Source organism: Amphiprion ocellaris, chromosome 9 (genome assembly GCF_022539595.1).
Source record: "Amphiprion ocellaris isolate individual 3 ecotype Okinawa chromosome 9, ASM2253959v1, whole genome shotgun sequence".
In the NCBI taxonomy this organism is placed as follows: Eukaryota; Metazoa; Chordata; class Actinopteri; family Pomacentridae; genus Amphiprion; species Amphiprion ocellaris.
The window spans coordinates 34,661,498-34,687,154 of NC_072774.1; the positions used below are offsets into that span (position 1 = coordinate 34,661,498).

The 25,657-nt window shown below is 39.8% G+C and overlaps 1 protein-coding gene across 3 annotated transcripts in view; it reads right to left on the reverse strand.

Annotated features, from left to right (window-relative positions):
* Positions 1–10,737, reverse strand: part of ascc3 (activating signal cointegrator 1 complex subunit 3) — a 245,403-nt gene extending 234,666 nt beyond the window's left edge. The window contains exons 1-2 of one of the 3 annotated variants that reach the window (XM_023266526.3): positions 10,662–10,737; positions 9,891–10,038 (exon numbers count right to left, since the gene is read on the reverse strand). In XM_023266526.3, the coding sequence (XP_023122294.2) occupies positions 9,891–9,980 (90 nt within the window). In that variant the 5' untranslated portion in view covers positions 9,981–10,038; positions 10,662–10,737. Of the gene's footprint in view, positions 1–9,890; positions 10,039–10,197; positions 10,541–10,661 lie in introns of those variants that run through there. The other 2 variants (XM_035946542.2, XM_055013994.1) reach the window with 2 other exon arrangements.
* Between the last annotated feature and the right edge of the window lie 14,920 nt (positions 10,738–25,657).

Below are 25,657 nucleotides of genomic sequence, written 5' to 3' on the forward strand. Positions count from 1 at the left end.
TGCCCATCATCAAGGAAAGGCAGAGGAAAACCCAGTTACTCTTTGCTGGGATCACAAGGATTGGACTGTTGATGATTGGGCTAAGGTTCTCTTCAGGGATGAATCCAGTTTTCAGTTGATGCCCACTCCAGCCAACTTACTGGTTAGGAAGAAGCCTGGAGAAGCCTACAAACCAGACTGTCTGGGCCTACAGTAAAACATGGGGGTGGATCAGTGAACATCTGGGGTAGTTTCAGTCTGGGTGGAACAGGGCCAATGAACCAGGTCATGTTTGGGGCTACTCTTGAAAACAGTCTTTTTCCATCAGCTGGAAAACTCTTTCCTGCCTCCAATGACTAGATTTTCCAACAAGACTATGCCCCTTGCCACACGGCAAGGTCAGTTAAAGCCTGGAGGGAGAACATTGGAACCATGCCTTGGCCTGCTCAATCACCAGATCTAAATCCAACTGAAAACCTGTGGAAAATCATCAAACGCAAAATGGAGAACCACAAGCCCAAAAACAAAGCAGATTAGTTAGAATGAGTGAACAGGAATGGACTGCTGTGACAGCAGAACAATGTCAGAAGCTGGTGGAGAGCAGCCAAGACGCATCGCTGCAGTCATCAGAAACAATGGTTATGAATCAGTACTAACTCCTGTGTGGATCATGGGACTAAAACAGACAGAAAAAAAACATGGAATGAAGTGATGCAGAGATCAGAAACCTCTTTGTTGTGTAATTTGCACACAACCAGGCTTTTATCCAAGCCGCCATCGGGAAGATTTTTAAAAGAAAACTTTCTGCCCAACAACCTCAATCTCGTCTTCCTTCACTGTTCACCAGTGCCTGACTTCACTCAGTGCTTCCTGTGCGTCTTCTTCGCGGCTGCGAACAGACTTTAGGTTCATTACCGCCACCTACTGGGCTGGAGTGTTCATCAGAGTTACCGGTGTGCCAGAAATGAGGGAACTGAGGAGAGTGCAATTAATTGCGTTATTATTTTTATCGTGTTATTTTTGCTGTAATTATATATATATATATATATATATATATATATATATATATATATATTTTTTTTTTTTTTTTTATTTTGGGCTGGGACTTTAACGCGTTAATTTCGATTAAATAATTACAGCGAAAATAACTCATTAAAAATAATAACGCAATTAATTGCACTCTCCTCATTGTAATGCTGTGGTCCGTTAGTGACCACCCGCCGTCCGTGCAATTTTCAGATGCAGTGCGTTGCCATGTGGGAAAATCGCATCTAGTGGACACGCACTCTGAACTACGGGAGCCCAGCAGGGAGGCGTTGGTGGCGGGTGTTGATGAGAAAATCGATTTTCTTTAAAACAAATCAGCATTAAGTACAAAGTCAAATTAATCGATAAAATCGATTTATTGCCCAGCCCCATGTCAACCACAATTTTATTTGAATTGAAAAACTTCACTTATTGTGTCAAATATTGTTATTTGACAAAACTGCAATTATTGTGATTAATTAATTACAAAGGCTGTAATTAATTAGATTAATTTTTTTAATCGCATCCACCACTTTTATCTCTCTCCCCCTCCCCCTCCCCCTCTCTCTCCCTCTCTCTCTCTCTCTCTCCCTCCCTCTCTCTCTCTCTCTCTCTCTCTCTCTCTCTCTCTCTCTCTCTCTCTCTCTCTCTCTCTCTCTCTCTCTCTCTCTCTCTCTCTCTCTCTCTCTCTCTCTCTCTCTCTCTCTATATATATATATATATATATATATATATATATATATATATATACACACATATATATATACAGTATATACATATGCATTATAGATAGATAGATACATAGATAGACAGATATGAACAAAATATATAAATCAAAGTGAAGTAGTGCAATAATGTATATATACAAGGCGAAAGTGAACGGGATATTGAATATTGAAAATAGGTTGCATGTAGATTGTCTGCTGAGTCTATTTTTCCAGGTTCAGCATGCAGACAGCCTGTGGGAAGGAGCTCCTCCTCATCTTCTCTGTGTTTGCCTTCAGGCAGCGATAACGCCCCCTGACAGCAGCAGAGAGAACTGTCTGTGGCTGGGGTGGGTGGGCTCACTCGCAATCTTCCTGGCCTTTAACCTGCAGCGTTTGTTGTAAATGTCCTGCAAGTTGGGTTCTGATGGTCCACTCAGCTGAGCGGACCACCCTCCTCAGGGCCAAGAAGTACTGCTGGGTGCTGCTGCCCATCCAGATGGAGATACTCCCAGCCAAAACACTCTCAATGGTGCAGGTGCAGAAGTTCATGAGCACCTTGAGGGGGAGCTTAAAGTCCCTGAGGTGTCTGAGGTGGTAGAGACGTTGCCGAGCTTTCTTCACCAGTGTTGGTGTGACAGGGCCACATCAGGCCCTGCGTGATGGTAACACTTAGGTACTTGAAGCTCTCCACTCTGTTCACCTCTGCCCCGCTGATCCTGAGTGGATGGTATGTCCTCTGCTGCTTCTTGCTGTAGTCCACAATCAGCTCCTTGGTCTTGCTGACATTCAGGAGGAGGCTGTTGTCTCTGCACCAGTCCTCCAGATGGGTGATCTCCATCAAATAGTCCTCCTCGTTGTTGTTGGAGATCAGACCCACCACTGCTGTGTCATCAACAAACTTAATGATGATGTTAAGAGTCTGATGTGTCATTAGTCATTAGTGTACAGTGAGTACAGCAGAGGGTTCAGAGTGGGACAGGTGTTGTCCCACTCGAACCACCTGTGGTCTGGTGATCAAAAAGCTGTAGACCCACCTGCACAGGGAGGAGGTGAGTCCAAGGTCCTGCAGCTTAGTGACCAGTCTGGAGGGAATTATGGTGTTGAATGCTGAAGTTCACGAACAGCATTCACACATAATTCCCCTTCCTAGTATCCAGGTGGGCCAGGACTGTGTGTAGCAGATGGTTGATGGCATCCTCTGTGGATCTATTGGGCCGGTATGCAAACTGTAGGGGCTCTAGGGAGGCAGGTAGGGAGGAGGTGATGAAGTGTCGAACCAGTCTTTCAAAACATTTCATCACCACAGAGATATGAGCAATCAGCCAGTCGTCATTCAGGCAGCTTGGCTTGGCTTTCTTGGGCACAGGAACAATGACGGACTGTACAGCACCTGGGGATGATGCACTGGGAGAGAAAGAGTTTGAATATTTCCATGAACACCAGCACTAGCTGGTTGGCACAGGCTTTCAGGACACAGCCTGTTATACCGTCAGATCCTGCAGCCTTCTTGATATTCACGCGTTGAAACATCAGCCTCACGTCATGCTCCGTCACGGTGCGCATCTCCTCCTCTCGGCCAGGCAGGATGTGGGCCTCTTCGCTGGGAGCCTCAAAGCGCACATAAAAGTTGTTGAGTTCGTCCACCAGAGAGATGTCAGCAGACACCATGGGCATCAGTGTTGCTTTATAGTCCGTCACAGTTCTTACTCCCTACCATAGTCCCCTGGTGTTCCTTGGCTGCAGCTGTGACTCCAGCTTCTCCCCGTACCTCTGTTTGGCCTCCTTTACGGCTCTGCGGATGCCGTACGTAGCGACCCAGTAAGGTCCCATGTCTCCGGTAGCGAGTCCTGTGTTGTAGGCAGCGGTGCAGGACTTCAGAGCATCGTGGATGCCTTTGTTCATCCACGGCCTTTGGTTGGGAAACTCCCTGATGATTCTTTTGGGGATAGTGTCCTCCACTAGTTTCCCAATAAATTTTAATAAAATAAATAATAATAATAAAAATTATAAATTATAAATAAAATAATTTTACCGATATCAATTTTTGATGTCTCAAAAGTGCTTTTCACATGTAGTTACAAATGTATCCGTAGTAGCTTTGTTGAAGTCAGAGTTACTGAGCTTAAATTTTCTTCAAAAAGGCAACTCATTAAGCAGCGATATAATAAATCTGAGCAGGTTTGACAGTTCAAGCTCTCAGGTCAGGAGACACATTAACACAATGACTCCATTACAATCAGCATCTCAACGTATTCTAAAACTAAGCACTTTAACACGACCTGAGAGATAATCTCAGGGTGACTCCAGCTATCATTTCTGTGGAGAAGCAGTTTTTCTGATTAGAGGATTTCACTGGAACTGAACCTGGTAAAAGAGCAGATTACCACACTCGGTTTCATTTTTAGTCTCAGGCAGCTCTGGGTGATCTGAGAAACTAATGAAAAGTATGTATACTTTTGATTTTAAAGTAGGAATCATGATTGGCAAGGCTGTAAAATGGCCAAAACTAACAAATTAAAAACAGGTAGATAGCTGGATGGATGATAGCCAACCAATGGTAAGACTACTGACTAGTGGATAGAGAACCAAATTGAAAGGAAGGCAGCAGCACCCAATGCTCTTTCTCAGAAACAGTTTGATCTTAATACTATCCAACAAAATTTTAAAGTTTTTTTTTTTTTTTGTGCCTGTCGTCAGGATGTTCTGCCACCTACCTTGATTCTTGAATTCCAGAGATGCTTGAACATTGAGTATGTGCATGTGATTTCATGCATACATAAGTTTAATTAAAATGAAAGAAAACCTGCACAGACACTCAAGCACACACACATAAACCACACACATACCACACTCCAGCAGCAGTAATCAAAATAGAGAACTGGATTTAGTGTACAAAGTGTGTCCAGGGTCTGCACTGTCAAGTTCTCAAAAACAGGCCTGCCGATTATGATTATCAACAGAAAAATTATAAACCACTGCTTTGATAACTCTTTATTAATATAGCTATAATAAATGTTTGCATATTACATATCACATTGCTATGTGTGCAGTATGCAGAAGGGGCTAGTTGCAGACAAACCACAGTTTCACTCACTGACATCATGGCCTTTGCTTTTTGCGGAAGCATGTAGCTATTTTCAGAAAAAGAAGCTCTGATACATCAACTGTACCCTGCCTGCTCAGCACTAACCAGCAACAGTAGCAAGTATATAGCAGTTGGTGGGAAACAAACCCCAGGTAAAAGATATTGAATACTGGTCTTAAATCCTTCATGAGGTAGCCACACAATGAATGGAAACTGTTTTTGTGGGATGAGATGAGACGAGATGAGATGCCGCATAGAATACAACATAAAGTAAAGAAATAAAATCACATAATTTCTGACATTCAAGAATGAATTCTTACTTGAACCACCACATGACCATAAAGAACAGAACACAATCATAGTCAACAACCACCAATTATTAACTTGTTAAGTTGTTGCACTGTCCTCAATTGAACATAAATAATAATAATAATAATAATAATAATAATAATAATAATAATAATAATAATAATAATAATAATAATAATAATAATATAGATTTAACTTTTCTCCACTTAACAATTGTGATCAAGGGAAAATTCAATATCCAAAGAATATCCAAACCAAGAAGAGAACATTAAAAAGGTAGCTGCATCTAGCAGTCTGTTCACCTTTTGGATTTTATCAACATGAGGGATGGTTTAGCACACTGTGTTGTTATGTCAGTACATTTATTCATGTAATATACTAAAGTATTCTGAGATATTTTTTTTTACTATATTTCCATTTTATGTCCCCATATACTCCCAACAATACAACTTTTTCTACTTCTTCAGTGCATTTACCTTTTATATTATAATTAAATGACATTACTTTGCACAAATCAGTTTTCACTTTGTCATGAAAGAGTCTGTTTCCACTAAGGGTGAAAACTTGTAGCCATCGTATCCATGCCCAGGAGGATTGGGTCCAAAATTCACAACTGTTTGCTTTTAATTTTACTTTACTGATGTTCTAAATGAGACTTTGAATGGTAACAGTAAAATAACTCATTCCCACTATAATTTTTTACGTTATTTTTACTTTACCCCAAAATACAATTTTTTCCACTAATTTTTCGGTTCTTTTTTTTACTGAACATTAACATAGCTATTGTAGCCATTTCACTCATGGCAATCACAACATGTTACATATCCTATAAAAGCCTGGAATCTCTAGTTTACAAATATAATCATATTGTTCTTGTATTTTCATTACAATAGAAATGACATATGATACAATGACAGCATGCCTGAGTTAACTTTTTCACAGAAATTTTTAAAATTAGCAACTCAAATTTTTTAATATATATATATATATATATATATATATATATATATATATATATATATATATATATATATATATATATATATATATATATATATATGTCAACTTTTTTATTGATATATAGTATATTCCTGATAGAATGTATTCTATATTGCATATCTGCACTATAATATCATGCATTGCAATGTTTGGTTGTTTATAAGTATTCACTTACTGCATGACCTATGGATTCATTTTTGATCACTTTTCATTCCGTTTGTTGTTCTTGTTACTTTAAGCCTTTATGTTCTGGCTCAGTTAAGGATGTCTTAAAGGTTTTTCAGTAAATGATGAGGGTCCATCATGGGTAAAACCAGCAGATTTCACAAATTTTCAGATTTTACCCCAGGAGTGGCAGATACAATCTATATAGCAACATAAATAATCTTTGTTTGAGCATTAAGATTTTTTGACCTTATCAAATTTTTTAGTAAGGTATATTTCAACTTTACATTTCAGTTTCTGTTTTAAATCCACAATTGAATTTATTGTTCATTAGTTAAGTGCTAGCAACACATAATCTGGTATTTACAGATGTAGCAATAATATAGTTCCGTGTTAATGTTTTTCTTCAATATGTTTTCAGACACCAATAGAGTTGCGTAGGCTGATAGTAGAGCAGATAACTGCAAATTTGAGGAGAATTGTTCCTTTCCTTAAACAACCACCAAAATTGACACACGTACTCCTTGGGGATTGCTCTTTTGATAAAACCCATTAGCCACCTAAAAATTCAAGATGGTGTCCATTTTTCAAGATTGCCACCATTGAATAGACAGAAATATTGCTATTCGCAATAAAATCAAAGAGACTTGTCCCATTTGAATGATCTTGGTGTCAAATCATACATTTTTGACTAGGTAGAATCCAAATTTGGAACCATGTACCTACTCACTAGCTTCTTGGTACCATATCAGTCCCAGAATCCTAATATTTAGTGAGATTAAAGGTTCATGTTAGGTCTGACTCAGCTAAAATGCATGGTAGTGTATATCATAGTGTTAGAAGTTTAATATGTGTAGCATCTTCCTGTACAAGGCTTCCAAACTGGACGTGACACAATGCAGTGGGAGATGTTGACAGACTTGCAGTGGAAATCAGTGAAAATCACAAACAGCTGTCCTGTGTCTGTAGCTTGATAATAAATCCAGCACTGAAATAGTTTCGCATGAGTCAAGCGCACCTTGCGCACATACTACACAAACTACACATATGAATCTTATATTAGGTGTTGTGCACTGTCAGGCATTGATTTAGTGTCAGGTATATTTTACTGGCAAACAGCCAGATTTCCATTCATTCTAATATTTCCAGTATGTGATTAATGTAACACCACTTTGTCATCTCAACCTGCGCCATCTGTTGTGAGTAATGCGCCACTCATTTCTTACAACTGGCAGTAACAAATTGCATGTGAATTGGGTGAAGTGGGAAGCGTTAACACTGTTACCACAAGCCATCAGCCACTCAAATTCCACTGGTCATATACTTTACAATGGATACAACAGATCATCGATCCACCAGTGGCATGGCCCAAACCTTTTCAGACATGCAAAAACAGTTTCAGATAGAATTTGGCTATTTATAGGCTTACACCAATAATTAAATGTTGAAACAGAGTCTACATCTGTGTCTATTCGGATCTCAAAATTACTATCCGCATACCACCATGGGCCAGCCCTAGCAACAGGTTGAAGTTTCATGGAGAAAAGTAAGCAATGACATTTTTGTCAAACACATTTTTTTTGTGGTATATCGTGATATATATCGCTATGGTGATATAAAATTATCCATATCGTGATATATGATTTTTTTCCATATCGCCCAGCACTAACTCAAACTATACTATCTTTCTCATTTCATCAGCAGCAAAAAATGACAGGCTTTATGATGAGAACGACATCATGTCCACCACAGCAAGCAGCTGTCTTGACTGATCATCACTGACATTGAGGCCTCTGACGACAGTTGAAGAGGAAGGCTTCAATACAATGATCTTATTTGCTCTGTCAGTCCAAATCTTCTCTTTCTGAATAAAGTGGCGGAAATTAAAAATGTGTTGTTTTTTTTAATCCGATTCATCGAAAAAATAATCGACCGATTAATCGATTATTAAAATAATCGTTAGTTGCAGCCCTAAACTGTACCAATTCTGTCAAGAAGAAAAGCCAAAGATTCAAACAGAAGCTTACCAGAAGCTTGTGGACAGCTACCAAAACACGAAGTAAAAACAGCCAAGTGATACTTAACCAGATATTAACATTGCATTATTTATATTTTTGACCCAGCAGATTTTGTCACATTTCCAGAAGACCCATAATAAATCTACGAAGGACTAAAATTCATGATTCAAAGTCACGGAAAACTCAAGACTCGCATAATATACATTGTCTTTAAAAGTGTATGGAAACTTTTATTCACAATTGTAGTTTGGTTGATTTTTGGACGTTGATACTGAGAAAGATGTAGCAAGTGGCAATGCTCAGGGCTGAGCAATCAGCCCATTTTGAAAGGGACCTGCACCAGTCTGCACAGATTCTTCAATACCCAGGTGTAATGCCAGACAATCTCCTGTGTATACTATTAGTTTATCTATCAATGTCTGCCTACACACTATCAGATGCCTACAACCTCTTAGTTTTGTTCTGTTAACTGTAGTAAACTCATGATAATTTCTGAGTATCGGTGTTTCAAAATAAATATGTTTTTACAGTGAAGTCGATATTTTACATTCATTGTTTAAAAAAACAAAAACAATCCCAGAACTTTTGACAGTGTCACTGACACTGATATTAACACATAGTCTTTTCAGTACTGTTGGTTAGAAAATGCATTAAAAATGTATGGATCAAAATGAACTGTGTAAGGATAATAATAGCAATATGTCTGTCTATGACAATGCAAACAAGTTTTGCAATTACCATTAAATTCTACATAAGCCATAAACAATCAGTGAGTGTATTCAACTAACACAGAGCTCCACTGTTGTCCAAAAACTACTAAAAACGCTTCAGCAAGCCACACTACTGTACTGGTGCTTCAAGGTACGAAATAAGAAAATATAATTCGGTACCTAGTCGATGCAAAAGGACTACAACTCCCAAACACACACACAAAGCGGACAGCATCTTTGCTATCTACTTTGTGTGTGTGTTTGGGAGTCCTCTCTATTTAGAGAGGACACAGAGCAGAGAATGAATCAGAACTTAAAGTATATTTAAGTTGATAACAACAAAGCTTGTTTTTCCCGAGTGCAACAAAATCAACAAAGTCTTCGAGCATCCTCCTATATTTAAACTGCTGACCTGTGCATCCACAGTTGGGATGTGTGTCCCAGACATAAGGAGTCCAATATGTTAACAGTTAATTGTTTTGAACAACCTATTAACTCTACTTACATATAACAGCTGGACGAAATTATTTATGGTTCCTAAAGCCTTACTGAATTTTTGTAAACTTTGCAAATCAGTCACTCCTCCTGTTAACCATAAGAACATGCCCAGCTAAATCTGTCCACATCAAAGGCAGATGAAGACGGACAAAGGAGAGGATAAATGATCACACCAGGGTTTTTATAAGCCATTAAGTGCAAGGGCTTAACCCGAACTCAGTTCTACAGCATATTGAGCTATGTGTCTGGTTTCTGTAGCCTATTTGAGTCAGTAAGGTGATATCAGTGCATCTCCAACTTAATGTTGCTTTGGTTTGCATTTTGTAAATACAGACTACACTTTATGAAATTCTGTGTTCTGTTGTGACAATAATAGTTTTCAATCTGGCCTCACCTTCAGAACATTGAGATGCTCGGTAAAGACGTCCTTCTTGCTGACATTTGAGAAGGAACGCAATGCACCCGTTAGTCTTGGAGGAGACATGGTTTTCTGTTGCTTTCCTCCTGGTTCTACAATTCTTCAGTCTTCTGTGACTAACAAACTGATGGGAAGACAAAAAACAGTAAGCTTAACTTTCACGGCAGTTTCTGAACTGTACACATTATTAGTGGCACAGCTCCTCTGTATTCAAATAGAGGCTGAACTCTGTTTTCGAAAACCTGTCAACTTAAAGTTGCCTTTCTAAACAAGAATTACACACCTAAAGTGGGGCCTTATGGTCAAATACTACACATCTTTAGAAACTTCCGACACTAGCGTAGCAATAGTGGTAGGCCATAAATCCCCCCGTGGAGACGATCATCTTCGGTATGCCGAAAACCATAATAACTCAAAGTAATATATTGACGATACAAAATCAAGTGTTTCAACCTTTATCCTCTCTAAACGCGGCCACAGCGGATGTGCCACATTTAACTTTCATTACTGGACGGTTATTAAGATTTTTCACGTCCCTTTTACCAATTTTAAACACAGCAAAATGAAAAACAGACCCACACGTTGTGTGTGTCTGTGTTGCTAGCTAGTCTTGGGTTGTCAGCCTTGGCTGCCACTTCCTCAGCTGCATAAGCTTTGGCTCTGTAAAACATTTCGAATATATAATTAACTGCGACAAATTAACAGTCTATTATTTACTACACAAAATGTACATATCAATTGCTATACCTTCCAATAACACCGTCAAGAAAGTAAGTAAGACGCGTGTCAGCAGAATACCGGCAGATGAAAATATAGCTTCCGCGTACGCTAGGGACTATTGGTATTGTAGTTTAAATGGCACTATTTATTACAAGGACACGCGCAAAAATGACTACATTACCCACTTACACCGGGGTGTGATACGTCATAAGAGGTCCGCTTTAAACGTCAACCGGCGCACACCGATAAAAGTATAGGCGGAGTCAGAAATGGAACTAAAGCCGTTCAAGTTGTGAGTATTGACCATCCTTCTTCGTCCGAGCGTCCCGGCATTGAGAACAAACAAACTCAGATAACTATGAGTTTATTTGAAAACGAAACTTCCCGAGTTCAGGTAATACATGTTAAAATTTTCGTGGTATGTTTAAGGTCACTGTAAATACGTGCGTTTTGAAGGCACACTGTTCTTGTATTTGTCCTTTTTAAGCTAAGAGGGTCGGGCTGATTAGTGTTCTACTTTTTACAGTCCAGCGACTGCCAGCGTAAATGAACAGAAGGATTTAGCTTTCAAAACTCATCATGTGTGTATTTTTATCATTCTCATCAAAAACCTGCTTAGAATTCTCACACACACACACACACACACACACACACCTCGAAAAATTGTTCTTCGAAAAGTTTACCTTTCAAACACAAACAAAAAAACATTGATAACTTACTTTTACTTACTTTTTTGCACTAAAGAATCTGAAGATGCATTGAGCAAATGTTAAAAGGAAACCCACCTCAGACCTGCTGGATTGTAGATGTTTTCTGCCAGACACATTTGTTCATACAAATTTTTAAAAAAAGAAAACTCCATTGTTGAAATTGATGTTTTTTTAAGGAGAATATTCCTAACCTTGTATTGTATTTTGTTCTTTAGCTTGAAGTAGTAGTAGTAGTTTTTATATAGTAAAAAAAAACATTGATTGGATGTTTCCAAGTTCAAAAATATGTTATGCATTTTGTTGTAACCGCACAAGTCATGCCACATATGTAGTTTCTTCAAAGTCATGGGAAAATTCCAGTGTGTCACATGTAGTTTCTTCACCTTTTTGTTAATGTTCATCAAGATTCAAATCAAATATACTCCCCACAGTGAGACTGCACGATACATCAAGTGACATAATAATGCAGTAATAGATTAAATCAAAACAACTTGCAGCTTATCAAACTGTCCAAATACCTACCAGCCTAGTGTACTTGATTCCCTTAACACTGAAAATTCTGTGCATGTGTGATGATACTGTAATTATTTTACCAACAGTAACATAAAAATACACTCCCCGCTGTTATGGAGCTCAGGGTTCAACCTGAGGCCGTCACTATGCAACAATTGATGAAACTGCAACTGAAAAGGTAATGATGCTGCTGTCTACTCTGACAGATTGGGTGTAGTATTCAGATATACGTCTGCATTCAGTTGCTCAATTCAGGCATCTTTGTCTATCCCTTTTGCTATCTGCATGTTACTGTTTTCTTAAAAAATAGCCCTGCAATTTTTTTTTCTTAGTGGATTTTCCATTTTAACCACAGTGCTTGTCTCCCTGTGTGCAAAGATTCCACCAAAACAATTCCACCTGTCAGTATTCCAAAGGAACTCTGAAACCACATCATTGGCATATCCTAGTCGATGACGACTGCAATTGTCTTAATGAAATACAAACAAGTGTAGTGTAACTACTTGGTATAGTTAAATTGCACTTGTTAATTTAGGGGCACCATCTCAACTTGCCTGAGAAAATTATCAATTTAGACTAAGTCTTAAAGAGACTTTGATTAAAATGAATGATATCTGAATGTCTTAAGTTCTGATTAAATTGGCTTCACTTCCCACACAAAAACACAAGACCGCAAATTGGCCAAAGTGAAGAATGTTCATTAACTACTCTACTAAAACAATACAAGTGAGCTATAGACAATGGAAATAGAGTGCGTGTGGTGAATGTGTGGACAGACTTACCAAATAAATGAAGAGGATTATGGTGAAAGGAGGGTAGTTAGTGAACGGTCTAACCTTATGAATCTAGTGACATCTATTATTAAGTTATTGAACATCAGCCCGATCTGGAGCAGATTGAAAAGTTTGGCTTTGTCTACTGTGACAGACTGTGTCTGTCCCCCGACCACAAAAATTCAATAAATTAAACAATTCAAAAATAAACAAAAGACATAGTAACCATAAAAATCTAATAAAAATTAATACCACTATTTCAACTGAGCGAAGAAACAGGACAATTAAATGTGGTCTGTTAAATATTAGATCTCTCTCGTCTAAATCTCTGTTAGTAAATGATTTGATAACTGATAACCAGATTGATTTGTTCTGTTTGACTGAAACCTGGTTGCAGCAGGAAGAATATGTTAGTCTAAATGAATCAACTCCTACTAGTCATACTAACTGTCATGTTCCTCGAATCACAGGCCGAGGAGGAGGAGTGGCAGCAATTTACCTCTCTAGCTTAAAAATGAACCAGAGACCTAAACCTAGTTACAGTTCATTTGAAAATCTCACTCTCAGTCTCTCTCATCCAGATTTAAAAGCTCAGAAACCAGTTTTATTTGTTGTTGTATATCGTCCTCCTGCTCCTTACTCTGAGTTTTTATCTCAATTCTCAGACTTTTTATCTGATTTAGTGCTCAGCTCAGATAAAGTCATTATTGTGGGTGACTTCAACATTCATGTTGACGTGGACAGTGACAGCCTTACGACTGCTTTTAATTCAATATTAGACTCAATTGGGTTTTCTCAACATGTAAATAAACCAACTCATAGTTTTAATCATACCCTTGACCTCGTTCTGACTTATGGCATAGAAATCAAACAGTTAACAGTATTTCCCCAGAACCCTCTTCTTTCTGACCATTTTATGATAACATTTCAATTTACAACAATGGATTGTATAGGAGTTAAGAATAAATATCATTACAGTAGATGTCTGTCTCACAATTCGGTGACTAAATTTAAGGAAATAATACCCTCTCTATTTAGTCCAGCACCACTTACTGATATAATGGAAGGGAAGTATTATAATTTTACCCCCACAGAAGTGGATTATATTGTTAATAATTCGGCAGCCTCACTGCGTACAACACTTGATAGTGTTGCACCTGTAAAAAAGTAAGTTCTATCTCAGAGAGGACCTGCTCCTTGGTATAATTCCCAGCTGCGGACTTTAAAGCAGGCATCCCGAAAGCTGGAAAGGAAGTGGTATTCCACTAATTTAAAGGAAGTTTATGTAGCTTGGAAAAATAGTCTAGTAATTTATAAAAAAAGCTCTTCGTAATGCCAGGACAACATATTATTCATCTTTAATAGAGGAAAACAAGAACAACCCCAGGTTTCTCTTCAGCACTGTAGCCAGGCTGACAAAGAGTCAGAGCTCTGTTGAACCTTGTATTCCTTTAGCTTTGAGCAGTAACAACTTCATGAGCTTCTTTACAAATAAAATTATTACGATTAGAGAAAAAATTAATCTGGCTCTTCCTGCAAATGTCACAGATGTATCATTGAGAACAGATACTTTAGAATTGGCTGTAAGACCAGATGGATATTTAGAATTTTTCATTCCCATACAACTCTCTGAACTAATTTCAATAGTTTCTACATCCAAACCATCGACATGTCTTTTAGATCCTATCCCAACTAGACTGTTCAAGGAGGCTTTACCTTTAATTAATTCCTCAATGTTAGATCTGATTAATGTCTCTCTAGTAACAGGTTATGTACCACAGGCTTTTAAGGTTGCTGTAATCAAACCTTTACTTAAAAAGCCCACTCTAGATCCAGATGTTTTAGCCAACTATAGACCAATTTCCAACCTCCCATTTCTCTCCAAAATTCTGGAACGAACAGTTGCAAATCAATTATGTGAACATTTACAAAGGAATAGCTTGTTTGAAGAGTTTCAGTCAGGCTTCAGAGTGCATCATAGCACAGAAACAGCTTTGGTGAAAGTTACGAATAACCTTCTCATAGCGTCAGATAATGGACTGGTCTCTATACTTATTTTATTGGACCTTAGTGCAGCATTCGATACAATCGACCACAAACTTTTATTACAGCGACTAGAACATTCTATTGGCATTAAAGGGACAGCACTGGACTGGTTTAAATCCTACTTATCAGACAGGTTCCAGTTTGTGCATGTCAACAATGACTCTTCTGAGCATACTAGGGTTAATCATGGAGTTCCTCAGGGTTCTGTCTTAGGACCAATACTGTTCACATTATACATGCTTCCCTTAGGCAACATTATTAGGAAGCACTGTATTAATTTCCATTGTTATGCTGACGACACTCAATTGTATTTATCTATGAAGCCAGATGAAACTAATTAGCTAGCTAGGCTGCAAGATTGTCTTAATGACATAAAGATCTGGATGACCTATAATTTCTTACTACTAAATTCAGACAAGTCTGAAGTCATTGTATTTGGCCCCAAACATCTTAGAGAATTGCTTTCAAAGCATATAGTTACTCTGGATGGCATTACATTGGCCTCCAGTACTACTGTGAGGAACCTCGGTGTTATCTTTGACCAGGACATGTCCTTTAACTCGCACATAAAACAAATCTGTAGGACTTCCTTTTTCCACCTGAGAAATATTGTGAAAATCAGGAACATCCTGTCTCAGAGTGATGCAGAAAAACTAGTCCATGCATTTGTTACTTCTAGGCTTGACTACTGTAATTCCTTATTATCAGGTTGTCCCAATAGCTCTCTGAAACATCTACAGCTGATCCAAAATGCTGCAGCCAGAGTACTGACGGGAGTTAGCAAGAGAGATCATATTTCTCCTATATTGGTTTCTCTTCATTGGCTTCCTGTTAAATCCAGAATAGAATTCAAAATCCTTCTTCTGACATATAAAGCTCTTAACAACCAATCTCCATCATACCTTAAAGACCTGATAGTACCATATTATCCTAGCAGAACTCTTCGCTCTCAGACTGCAGGCTTACTTGTTGTTCCTAGAATCTCTAAAAGTAGAATGGGAGGCAGAGCCTTCAGTTATCAGGCGCCTCTCCTGTGGAACCAGCTCCCAGTTTGGGTTCGGGAGGCGGACACCCTCTCTATTTTTAAGACCAGGCTTAAAACCTTCCTTTTTGACAAAGCTTATAGTTAGGGCTGACTGGGGGACCCTGACGGGGTATGCTGGTGTTTTCATTTGCAAAACTGACTTCCCCTCTTGACGTCCCTTTAGTTTGCTCCTAGTTATGCTGCTATAGGCCTAGGCTGCTGGGGGACCTCTCTTGATGCACTGAGCCCTTCTCTAACTACCTATGTATTTACTATATATACCATTATTGCATTACACTCACTCTGTTTCTTTCTGTGTCCTTTCTCCGAGTGTCCCTGGTCCCAGAGCTGGATGCTTCAGATGTGTGGCTGTGTTTTATGGTCCTTGTGTCCCACCCCCCACCTCTCTATCTCTACCTCTACACCTCTATCTCTATCCCTCTACCTCTTCCCCTCTACCTCTATCCCTCTATCTGTATCCCTCTATCTCTACCTTTACCCCTCTATCTCTACCTTTCTACCTCTCCCCTCTACCTCCATCCCTCTATCTCTACCTCTACCCCTCTATCTCTACCTTTCTACCTCTTCTGTCCCTCTCAACCCGCCCAGCCAGCAGCAGATGGGTCCCCCCACATTAGAGCCGGGTTCTGCTCGAGGTTTTTTTTCCCTGTTAAAAGGGTGTTTTCCTTGCCACTGTCGCCTTTTGGCTTGCTCTGGGGGTCAGGCATATGGGTTCTGTAAAGCGTCTTGAGACAATTTGACTGTAATTGGTGCTATATAAATAAAATTGAATTGAATTGAATTGAATTGAATTGAATTGAAGCAGTGGGGGGCTGCACAGTGGCGTAGTGGTTAGCACTTTCGCCTTGCAGCGAGAAGGTCCCTGGTTCGCGTCCCGGCTTTCCCGGGATCTTTCTGCATGGAGTTTGCATGTTCTCCCTGTGCATGCGTGGGTTCTCTCCAGGTACTCCGGCTTCCTCCCACAGTCCAAAAATATGCTGAGGTTAACTGATTACTCTAAATTGCCCGTAGGTGTGAATGTGTGAGTGCTTGTTTGTCTATATATGTAGCCCTGCGACAGACTGGCGACCTGTGTCCCCTGCCTTCGCCCGAGTCAGCTGGGATAGGCTCCAGCACCCCCCGCGACCCTAGTGAGGATTAAGCGGTGTATAGATAATGGATGGATGGATGGATGAAGCAGTGGGCTGGAGGAAGGTCAGCAGCAGCATCCCACAGTGAACATGATGGAGACTAGGCCAGTTGGTGGGAGAACGACCACAGATCTGAAGCATCCAGCTCTGGGACCAGGGACACACGGAAAAAGGACACAGAGAGAAACAGAGTGAGTGTAATGCAATAATGGTATATATAGTAAATACATAGGTAGTTAGAGAAGGGCTCAGTGCATCAAGAGAGGTTCCCCAGCAGCCTAGGCCTATAGCAGCATAACTTGGGGCAAACTAAAGGGACGTCAAGAAGGGAAGTCAGTTGTGCAAATGAAAACACCAGCTCATCCCGTCAGGGTCCCCCAGTCAGCCCTAACTATCAGCTTTGTCAAAAAGGAAGGTTTTAAGCCTGGTCTTAAAAATAGAGAGGGTGTCCACCTCCCGAACCCAAACTGGGAGCTGGTTCCACAGCAGAGGCACCTGATAACTGAAGGCTCTGCCTCCCATTCTACTTTTAGAGATTCTAGGAACAACAAGTAAGCCTGCAGTCTGAGAGTGAAGAGTTCTGCTAGGATAATATGGTACTATCAGGTCTTTAAGATATGATGGAGATTGGTTGTTAAGAGCTTTATATGTCAGAAGAAGGATTTTGAATTCTATTCTAGATTTAACAGGAAGCCAATGAAGAGAAACCAGCATAGGAGAAATATGATCTCTCTTGCTAACTCCCGTCAGTACTCTGGCTGCAGCGTTTTGGATCAGCTGTAGATGTTTCAGAGAGCTATTGGGACAACCTGATAATAAGGAATTACAGTAGTCAAGCCTAAAAGTAACAAATGCATGGACTAGTTTTTCTGCATCACTCTGAGACAGGATGTTCCTGATTTTTACAATATTTCTCAGGTGGAAAAAGAAAGTCTGACAGATTTGTTTTATGTGTGAGTTAAAGGACATGTCCTGGTCAAAGATAACACCAAGGTTCCTCACAGTAGTACTGGAGGCCAATGTAATGCCATCCAAAGTAACTATATGCTTTGAAAGCGAGTTTCAGAATAAAGAACTGTCAACATTTCCATATTTCTTTGTATTTTCATGATCAGGTTTCATGATGACTTTAACACCTTTTTCATCCATGACAAGGCATCCCATTAGAAACTTAAGGGCTCTTACAGCACACATCCTCCAATAATGCAAATGCAATTAATTGTTTTCACTCTGCTTCACCTCTCCATCAGGTTTGATGAAATACGCTAGTTTATGTATAAACCTGCAGACACATCGACAAACAAATGTGCAAGCTCCAAAAACATTCCTCTGCCTCATTTCTTGCCTGAGGAAGAAAAGGGCAAATTCCACTCAACGCACCTTTACAAAGTTGTTGTATTTACATAAAATTTATTTTTTAATGACTGCTATGATATGTAGAAATGTAAAAACTCTCAGGCTAGAACTCATGAAAGGAGTGGAGACATGGAGCTTTGGCAAAGAAAGAGCCCAATATTTTGTTGCAGATGCTCTTCAAGTGCTCTTCTCTTTCTTTTCTGTTTTTGTAAATTGTAGTTGCATTCAGATTAACAGATCACAGTGCCTGTCTGAGAGTGGTAATAGCAAATTCTAAAAAGGGGTGTTTACAGCCATGCTCAGGGAGTTAAGGGGTACTTCTAGCAAAGCTCAGTATACTAATCAGCAACAGTAACTTGCTGATCTTTAGCAGTTACACGACCATTCAAATGTTTGGGGTCACACAGGCAATTTCATGTTTTCCATGAAATCTCACATTTTTAACCTTTCAACACGATTAGCTAACACAATGTACCATTAGAACACAGGAGTTATGGTTGCTGGAAATGGGCCTCCATCCATCCATCCATTGTCTACCGCTTATCCGGGGCCGGGTCGCGGAGACAGCAGGCGAAGCAGGTCACTCCAGACATCCTTCCCCCCAGCGATGCTTTCCAGCTCTTCCGAGGTGTTCCCATGCCAGACAAGATATATAATCCCCTCCAGCGAGTTCTGGGTCTACCCCGGGTATGGGTCTCTCTACCCCTATATAGATTTCCCATTAAAAATCAGCCATTTCTAGCTAGAATAGTCATTTACCCCATTAACAATGTCTAGACTGTACTTCTGATTAATTTAATGTTATCTTCATTGAAAAAGGTGCCTTTTCTTTCAATATTAAGGCCATCTCTAAGTGACCCCAAACTTTTGAACAGTAGTGTACATATATGCATATATAACTTCCTTGATCCTCAGGAAAGGCTGCAAAGCCCGTATGCCATGTTTGGTATCAATCAAGTGTACACCATTGGGGCTGAAAAATTAAGCCAATATGTGTAAATGCCAAATAGTCACATAAGTCTGGCTCCAAAAGCAGGTCAATCCCCATAAGTCCTCATGTTTAAATACACATTACAAAAGAAATAAACTTGTTTCCAGCCTGGTATACAAAATACTTTTAGTCCCAATAGCTATTTTTTGGAGTTTATATCTAGTTTATAGGGGTGAATTTTCATTTAAATCACTGCTTTGAATTGCCAGGTGGCATTCCAAGGACAGTCCATTGCCCATAGAAGTTTGCATGGCTCGCCTCAACTCCACTCAAGCTTCTCCTTTTTACTTATTTTTGGATTAACTGGGTTAGGAGCAGTCAGGCATTGCAAAGATGACAATGACTCCACACTGAGCTTCAAAACCTCTCTTCAAGAGTCCTATGCATATCATCACAGATGGTTTGCCCATGTAGTATCAAGTATCAAAAGTAAAAGTACTTATTGATGTATGATTTTTTTTAGATCAATATTATGGCCGCATGAATGTGTATGTTGCATGTTTCTGCAGTAGATGTTTAGAGTAGATTTATTCTTTTAACTACTTTCTATACTGTTGGGTACTTCAGTCTACAATAGGGCATAATATTCCATAAGATCATCATATGTTTGTGATGTAATTGTTGTGTTTGGTATAGTTTTGGGGCCTTGAAGCAGAAAACTGACAGTATTTGTGACAAAAGATGGATTTATTGAGGAAAAGTCTTTGAAGGGAAACATTAGATGAATGGCTGGAGAACGGCAGTCTGAGGGTGAACTGAAGGATGAACATGTGGAATGCTGGATGAGCAGCTGGCAACAAGGTATACAGGAGGATCTACATGTCAGAACAGAAGTGCTTGGGAGGATTGCAAATTAAAAGCACTGGGGACAGAATACTCAGCTGTACACTGGAGTTGGCCAGAGAGTCCTGAGCTCGCGGATCTGACACGGGAGTGATGAGGTGCAATGAGTTTCAGGTATCCCAAATCTACTGGGAACCTAGTGTGCCCTCAACTACACACTGAAAGAAAATATGGGAGAACAAAGAGGCCCCCTTAGCTGAGGCCACCTGAGCCAGCAAGTCTTAACTGACATCAGCTCTCGGTTTTCCTGCTCCAGGGGCTCAAAACACATCCAACCTCAGAGGGTGCCAGTACTCACCCTCAGAGAGGGGGCATTGGAACCCTGGGCCTTTCCTTAGAGCGCTGCTAGGTGGCAAGGCCTGTGGTGGGAGGTGGAGGTGGAGGTGGAGGTGGAGGTGGAGGTGGAGGTGGAGGCAGGGCAAACATGACCTCTATGTTGTGCAGTGAAAGTAAAGAGGCCAGGCAGGTCATCGAGCAGGTAACAATAGGCTGGCTGGTAATCTGTAAATAGTATAGCTGGGTCCTCCTCCTCAAACACTGGACACAATAAACAAGAGGGTGTGATAATTATTAAATAAACTCCCCGCCAGACAGTCCCCAAGGCTCAGTGCTCTGGTGCATTAGTTTCTACAGTTAAAATGCAGATATAAATGAAATGTTTTTTTACAGTGATATTGGTACTTCAGGTTTATAGCTGCTGTATTTTACTTTGAAAATTGTTATGGCATTAAAATGAATCACGGCAGCATTTGCTGAATTTAGACAGTTGTCAAGAATAAAACTCTGGTGCACATTCTGTTATTGCTGGACATTTGCTGCATGTATTTTTTTATGTATTTTTTTTATTTTTTGTTGCTGCTTGACTGACGTTGCGCCAGAAATGTACGCCCTCTGTGTTGCTACATCTGAAAGGACTTTCCACCTGTGCACCATGCATTGAGCACCAAAATACCACACAGATGGGCAAAACCAATTTCAAAGTAAACAGTTGGAGCGCTTTGGAGCCTCAAAAGGTCATGGTGGGGAGTTTTTCTTTTCTTCCTGTTTTCACATTGATTCACAATTTTTCACAACATTTTTTGGTACCTTAGTAATAGTTCTGCATTTCTTCTGGTGTACAGCTATACTAAAGAAAGGACAGGTGATGTAATACTTTATATGATGTGCGTTATGCACCTTACTCATTTTAGTTGGCTGATGGACAGTATCCAGATGCAGTTTTTTTTTGTTTTGTTTTGTTTTTTAAACACAGCTGTGCAGCTGCTCTGTCTGCCGTGATGGTGGAACTGAGGCTGGAGGGCTATTGGTCAAACTTCATCTGCTACTGTGGTTCAATTTGTGATGCTATAGATATGTTCAGCTGTACTTACTATTTGAAAATGCAATCCTTAAATGACATATATGTTACTGACACATCACAGAGGGTCGGAAATACAGGAGCTTCAATACACACAGCCAGCACAACCATCACTGCACACATTTAAAACTAAAATGTCACAGACAGAACCATAAGAGTCAAAGCATAGCCAAATGTACAGCCACAGTCGCTGTGATAGTTATGTCATCCCCTGACAACAGTCATAATCTGAGCTACAGTCTGTCTCAATCTGCCTCAGCAACGGTAAGTGAGAGTGAAATCCTTTAGATATTTTTATTTTTTAAATGATGCAGACTTCTGGGCAAATGGAGCCAAGGATGCACTGGCTCTACTGTGGCTACAGCCATATTTCTGCATAATACACCATACAGTGTCATAATATAACTCAGCCATCTGTATCAGTAAGAGGAAAGATAAATGTTATTGCCAGTGTAACGTACAAGTTTCGCAGGGGAACAATACATATTATGAAGTAATGCAAAAATAAACTAGAAAAAAGGAAAAATTTCACTGAGTGCTGCTTACAATGCATAATATGTGCCCAAAAAATTAAGACCCTATCTCTCAATGTATAACAAGAAGGCTGTCATATATTTTTCTGAGCTCCAAAGTGGTGAACTACATTGATTATAATTGCCCCATGACCTTTTCTCCAGCACCACCATCAGACAAACATTTACATTTTAGCTTCATTGGTATATCTGTAAGAACTGTAAATTAGCTAGTACATTGTGTTTACTATTAATACAGCTCCATACTGTTGCATAAAATGACCACTGCAGATTCTAGGGACTGTCTGTAGAGGTTCGGCCTTGTTTTCTGTTTTTGTTTTGTCTTTAGCTTTAGTCATCTGAAAAGTGAATATTGTTCTATGGAAATAACAGAGCTGCATATAATTTAACAGTGTATTTTGCCACACAGTGATGTTAAAAGCAGCCTGTCATGTGCATTCAATCAGACAATCTTATTGCAATGCATAACTCATCTGCTGTAACTTTAACCTATGAAGAAAGTGCCCCTTCCACTCTTTGATTTCTATTTCTTTTTTACCCCCCTGCCACCCCCATGCATGAGTGGTGTCCACGAAAATCTGACTATGCTGTAAAGTGAGTGATGAGAGAGAATGATTCACCCACATTTTCTCTCCTCTTTCTCTCTGTCTCTGTATTACTGACAAACACGCACACAAAAACATGACAAAAACAACACAACACACACACTCTGTCCCTGAGACCACACCAGAGGGCAGGTTTTGTAAAGTACAATGCATCAGTTTGAGTTTTATTTATGTGAATATCTCATGTTTGACTTGCCATCCCTGATATTGTTGTATCCAACATAATCCGCGTTCAAAGTTAATATTCTGTGGATGACATTACCATGGGCAAAGACAAAGAAATATGAACCAAACTGGAAAAACAAACAAAAAATAAAGACACCAGATCTATGTAGCAGACAGATGTTATGTGTAATTCTGTTTTTAATACAGATTAGATTTATTCTGCATCAGGTTTTGGTATAATACATTTATATGTTATTGTGTTTACAACTTTTCACAGTAAATCATTATACTCTGTTCTGCAATTATGCACATACATATCTATCAGGGGGCTGCACAGTGGCACACTGGTTAGTACTGTTGACTTGCAGCTAGAAATCCTCGGTTTGTATCCCCGGCCTGGGCCTGGGATCTTTCTGAACAGAGTTTGCATGTTCTCCCTGTGCATGCATGTCATGCCCTTGACCTCAGTTGCCAGCTAGTGGCACTCTCCCTCCCTTTCCCCATCTCTCCCTTGCTCCTAGGTGGCTGGGGCATGCAGACAGGTGCTGTGAGAACATGTTACTCGATTAGGAGATGCTGCTTCTTTAACCATTTGATGCACAGTGTTGGTCGGGAGATACCCATTTTCCATTGGATTTGGGTCACTTTAGACCCATGTTGTGCATCAAAGGGTTAAATGAAACACAAATACTTAAAGGTTACCCAAGCAGCCTCATTGAGGTACCCATTTATTGTCCTCCTCTGTCAAACTTGAATAGAGCAAATGAAGTTGTTTGGAAAAGCAGTTGGTCATTGATAATATGAAAGCTTCAAGCAGCAATAGTGGAGGCCAAGTAATCAGTCTGTTCCAAACAGGCTCATCTTGTATAGGCACTACACTGGTCACAATATTAATTTGGTCGTCTGGTAAACCAGACAGAAAGTCAGCATAGCGTGCGTCACTATGTCTTGCTCAGCTGCACAAAAGCTTATTGGAAATAATGACTTTCCTGCTTTTAGTTTGAAAACCATGCTGCCAATTGTGGACCTAAAAACATTAAAGGTCGTCCTGGAGTGGTCCTAGCGGTTGTAGTGGGGTCATTAAAGTCTGGCTGCAAATTATGTCCTCAGTTTTGTCAAAGACAAAATCGTAAGCTTTTGCCTGTCATTACTGCCCCTTTGATTTGATGAAATGCAGCTTGGGATTTGCAATACACCTCTTGGCCAAAGATTTTATGTACACAAGAATAGATCTTTTTACTGACTTAAAGAAATTGTTATTGTAACACAGCTGATAATTCCAAGCCATGGAAGAGTCTCAGCTGTCATGTAACATTGTCGAAGGTATACCTGAATAGGACTTTTACTTCAGGAATAAGGAAACACCTCATTCCACTTTGCAACTCTGGTAAAGCAATCAACTGAATAAAATTGCTGTTTTAGCTCTATGGTGATACTTGATAAAAATGGAGAAAGTACACTAAAATATCCACTGAATCTTAGTTGTACAGTTCTAGTTATTCTCTGGTGCCATCAGAGCTGTGGTGGTGTGCTAAACAGCATGAGCAAGTTTAAAGAAAGTGTGAATATAAAATTGTGTCTATTTCCAGGTGCAAAATATCCAGTGGTGTGTGTTAGTCACAATCCTACCTGCTGTACAGTCCTATTATTTCTCTCTATCCCACAGAAACAAAGCACTCTGCACAAGGTATGCAGGATTGCTATATGGGCACATTAAAGGAGACTAGATTCAGTCTAACTGTGAAACACTTCTAGCTCTCAACAGAAACAATAAAAGAGCTCCTTGGTATCTCCTGTGGCATACGGGGACCATTTGTTTTTGTCAGAAGGCTTCTCAACACCCTGCTAATATGCTTCCAGGATGCTGCTACAGGCTTTTCCCTCAAGGCAGAAATCCATCCTAATTATTCACATTTTGAAGTGAACTCCATGGTGAAGACCTTCTCCCACGGTGCATCCACTGTCACATACATCTTAATAACTTACCTCCCTGAAAGCTGCAGCACAATCTGCTGCACATTCCCAACAACTCTTTGTCTTGCAAGTACAGTATGCGTACTCTGTTTATTTGTGTGTGTGCATACATGCCTGCATTACAAATCTGGGTAAGAGTTTATATGTGCAAAGTGACTGTTTATGTGCATGTTTGTGTGTAGCTGCAAAGGTATGACAGGCTGTGCAAGTCACCATTCATTCTAGGCTATAATAAGAGTCCAGGCGCAGACACAGGGAATGGGCAGACAGATGGACTATTCAAGAGGATTTATTTTTATTTATTATTTGTTTGTCCATTCAAAAAGGCAGGCAAATTACAGAACCACATTAAAGCTGCAAGCAGCATTGAATGGGTCCTCGCATACCCACACACATCGAGGCATGGTGTACGTCGGGAAGTGACACAAAAGTGATGGTGTCGAGACGTAGCTGACTAATTTTGGAGGATGATATGACAGAGTTTGTATAATCTCGATCAGAGACCATTTGGCAGAGTTACAATGTGCTTTGTATGGAGGGAAAATGACATAGACAAGTCAAACTGTGCCAGTTACCTGCTGACAATCACATGATTGCTATCTTACTACAAATTGACTGTGATTTGTCAGTTGGAAATCACACAAGGAACAAATGATTAAACTGTGGGGTGTTTCTGAGTCCATCAATTCCTGCCGTCCGCTACATATTTAGGTCACACAATGTAGCAAACCCCAGCCAGACAATGGTGAAGCTCCTGATGTTTCACAAAGCCTTTATTTACGCTCAGCTGTCAGCCTTATTTTGAATACAAATTCACCTTTCTGTCCTTCACTCCTTTCTTCAGGAAACACCGTAAGAGCTTGTCCCCATTGCAGCTAGGTGCTTAGGAGTTTTTACACATCCTTTGCTTGACAGCAACAGCGTGGAACCCTTTTCTTTCATCTTTACATGAATTTTCGGACTTTTCGGCAGCGTCTTCGTC